At 46.3% G+C, this 3,779-nt stretch overlaps 1 protein-coding gene across 1 annotated transcript; it reads right to left on the reverse strand.

The window, feature by feature from the left end:
• Positions 1-517: 517 nt before the first annotated feature.
• LOC102396625 (olfactory receptor 5A1-like) lies at positions 518-1,772 on the reverse strand. The gene has a single exon (XM_006068086.4). It carries the CDS (start codon positions 1,686-1,688, stop codon positions 732-734), a length of 957 nt encoding a protein of 318 aa, XP_006068148.3. The 5' UTR covers positions 1,689-1,772; the 3' UTR covers positions 518-731.
• Between the last annotated feature and the right edge of the window lie 2,007 nt (positions 1,773-3,779).

Consider the following 3,779-nt stretch of genomic DNA (forward strand, 5'->3'; position numbering starts at 1 on the left):
TTACCATCTGAGCCACCAGGTACCTCATAAAAGGTTGTGGTTGTAATACCCACTGTGAGAATGGGTATTACAGGGGAATAGGGGAATAGGCTACTTGGGGAATTTCTTTTTGTTTTTCTGAAGTAATCACTTTCTCTTTTTTAAAAATTAATTTTTATTGGAGTTACTTTACAATGTTGTGTTAGTTTCTGCTGTACAGCAAAGTGAAGCAGTTATCTGTTTACATGCATGCTAAGTCTCTTCAGTCCTGTCCGAGACTGTGTGACGCCATGGACTGTAGCCCACCAGATTCTTTTGTCCATGGGATCTCCAGGCAAGAATACTGGAGTGGGTTGCCATGCCCTCCTTCGAGGGGTCTTCCCGACTCAGAGATCAAACCCACGTCTCTTACATCTCCTACATTGGCAGGCAGGTTTTTTTAAAATCACCAGGGCCATCTGGGAAGCCCGATATATTTACATATATCCCCTATTTTTTTGGATTTCCTTCCCATTTAGGTCACCACAGAGCACAGAGTAGAGTTCCCTGTGCTATACCATAGGTTGTCCTTTCGACGATCCATGGTGGGGTCAGTAGACAGATGACCAAGTGGAAAGGTGAGAAAATATGGAAGGAGTGCTTCCATTTTAAAGATGCACACCAACATGTCACTTACCTAAAGACACAGGTAGAGGCTATCATGAACCATTTAGGTCTCTGGCAGTTTGGAGACATATGTCTTCAGTCATGACCTAGGAAAACACTTTCTTCTTCCCCAGTATCTTCCACAGGGCATCCTTGATTTCTTTGTTCCTCAAACTGTAAATGAGTGGGTTCAGCACGGGGATCACCAGTGAGTAGAACACAGATACCACCTTGTCTCTGCCAAACGAGTAGCTGGAGCTGGGCCGCAGGTACATGGAAAGGGCCGTCCCAAACAACAGACTCACCACCATCAGATGCGAGGTGCACGTGTGGAAGGCTTTCCTGCGACCTTCCACCGAGCGGATCTTCAGGACGGTAGCCGCTATGTGACCGTAGGAGACAAGAAGGATGAGGAACGACGTTCCCCCAACAACGGCCACCACGAGGAAATTCACCACTTGACTGGAGAAGGTGTCGGAGCAAGAAAGTGCCAGGACTGGTGGGAGGTCACAGAAGAAATGGTCGATGAGGTTGGGTCCGCAGAAACGGAGCCGAAATATGGAACTGGACTGGACCAGGCAGCTCAGGAAGCCGCTGACATAGGCTCCAACCACCAAGCGTGTACAAAGGCCCTGGGACATGACGGCGGAGTAGAGCAGGGGGCTGGAGACGGCCGCGTAGCGATCGTACGCCATCGCCGTCAGCAGGAAGCACTCGGTTAGACCTGCGCCCACGAAGACGAAGAACTGAACGGCGCAGCCCAAGAAGGAAATGCTCTTCCGTTCCCGGAAGAAGTCGGAGAGCATCTTGGGAGCCACTGCGGAAGAGTAGCAGATGTCAACGAAGGACAGGTTGCCGAGGAAGAAGTACATCGGCGTGTGTAGACGGGTGTCACCTCTGATCAGAAAGATGAGGGCCAGGTTCCAGGCCAGGGTCACCAGGTAGATGCCCAGGAAGGTCACAAAGAGGAGGGCCTGCAGTTGTGGATGGTCTGCAAACCCCAGGAGGATGAACATGGTCACCGACGAGCCGTTCCAGGCCCTAGTTGTGGACGTGTTTCCCATGGACAATGACAAGATGCAGACCTGGGATCATAATAATAACCCACAGGACAAATGATGTCAGCAAATAATTATTAAATGCATAGGAGGAAGGGAGAGTATTACAGTTACATGCGTGTGTGCTGAATCACTTCAGTTGTGTCTGACTCTTGGTGACCATTTGAACTGTAGGCTGCCAGGCTCCTCCATCCATGGGGTTTTCTAGGCAAGAATACTGGAGTGGGTTGCCATTTCCTCCTCCAGGGAATCTTCCCTACCCAGGGACTGAACCTGTGTCTCCTGCATTCCAGGGAGATTCTTTACTGGCTGAGCCATCGGAGAAGCCCACAGAGAATTACAACACAGAGAATGCAAAGATTTTCTCTTTCTCTTTCCCTTAGAAGGCAAATGTGTTAAATATTTGCTTTTTAATATAATACAGAGTGGTTTATATGAGCTTATGCTTTGGATTCAGACTCTCGGGGTTTAACTCCTACGTCTACCATTTGGTAATTGTGTCACTTTGGGTTAGATGGCTAACATCTCTAGACTTCCATATCCTTTTAAAATGTGTAGGACTTCTCTGTGGTGCAGTAGCTAAGACTCTGCACTCCCCATGTAGGGGGGCCTGGGTTCAAACCCTGGTCAGGGAGCTAGGTCTCCTATCCCACCGCTCAAGAGCCTGCATGTTGTACTTAAGACCTGGGGGAGCCAAATACATAAATAAATATTAAAAAAAAGGTGACAGTGCTTACTTCATGGGTTTGTTTTAAGAATAAAATAAGCCAACATGTACAAAGTGACTGGCACCTAGTAAGTCCTCAAAGAAAGTTATTATTAGGACAGCTTCCTGTGCTCCAGGTGAATCATATCATGCCCTGACCTAACTATTTACCTAGCATTGTTCCAGTTTCAATATTGGAACGGAGAAGCCAACAGAGGGACGGGGCTCAGCTATTTAGATGGGAAACAATCTGTAAGGCATTTTGAATGTTTTTAATCCAAAGGATTAGGCCAGATGTGCATAGAAATGCTCTCAATTGTCTTCACGACCCAGATAATCATGATGGTGTGATCACTGACCTAGAGCCAGACATCCTGGAATGTGAAGTCAAGTGGGCCTTAGAAAGCATCACTACGAACAAAGCTAGTGGAGGTGATGGAATTCCAGTTGAGCTATTTCAAGTCCTGAAAGATGATGCTGTGAGAGTGCTGCACTCAATATGTCAGCAAATCTGGAAAACTCAGCAGTGGCCACAGGACTGGAAAAGGTCAGTTTTCATTCCAATCCCAAAGAAAGACAATGCCAAAGAATGTTCAAACTACCGCACAATTGCACTCATCTCACACGCTAGTAAAGTAATGCTCAAAATTCTCCAAGCCAGGCTTCAGCAATATGTGAACCATGAACTTCCTGATGTTCAAGCTGGTTTTAGAAAAGGCAGAGGAGCCAGAGATCAAATTGCCAACATCCACTGGATCATGGAAAAAAGGAAGAGAGTTCCAGAAAAGCATCTATTTCTTCTTTATTGACTATGCTAAAGCCTTTGACTGTGTGGATCACAATAAACTGTGGAAAATTCTGAAAGAGCTGGGAATACCAGACCACCTGATCTGCCTCTTGAGAAACCTGTATGCAGGTCAGGAAGCAACAGTTAGAACTGGCCATGGAGCAACAGACTGGTTCCAAATAGGAAAAGGAGTACATCAAGGCTGTATATTATAACCCTGCTTATTTAACTTATATGCAGAGTACATCATGAGAAACGCTGGACTGGAAGAAGCACAAGCTGGAATCAAGATTGCCGGGAGAAATATCAATAACCTCATATATGCAGATGGCACCACCCTTATGGCAGAAAGTGAAGAGGAGCTCAAAAGCGTCTTGATGAAAGTGAAAGAGGAGAGTGAAAAAGTTGGCTTAAAGCTCAACATTCAGAAAACAAAGATCATGGCATCTGGTCCCATCACTTCATGGGAAATGGATGGGGAAACAGTGGAAACAGTGTCAGACTTTATTTTGGGGGGCTACAAATTCACTACAGATGGTGACTGCAGCCATGAAATTAAAAGACGCTTACTCCTTGGAAGGAAAGTTATGACCAACCTAGATAG

The sequence above is a fragment of the Bubalus bubalis genome, chromosome 16 (genome assembly GCF_019923935.1).
Source record: "Bubalus bubalis isolate 160015118507 breed Murrah chromosome 16, NDDB_SH_1, whole genome shotgun sequence".
Lineage (NCBI taxonomy): Eukaryota > Metazoa > Chordata > Mammalia > Artiodactyla > Bovidae > Bubalus > Bubalus bubalis.

Bases quoted from the DNA above. Each gene is read 5' to 3' on its own strand.
- LOC102396625 (XM_006068086.4), bottom strand. From the start codon at position 1,688: ATGGGAAACACGTCCACAACTAGGGCCTGGAACGGCTCGTCGGTGACC.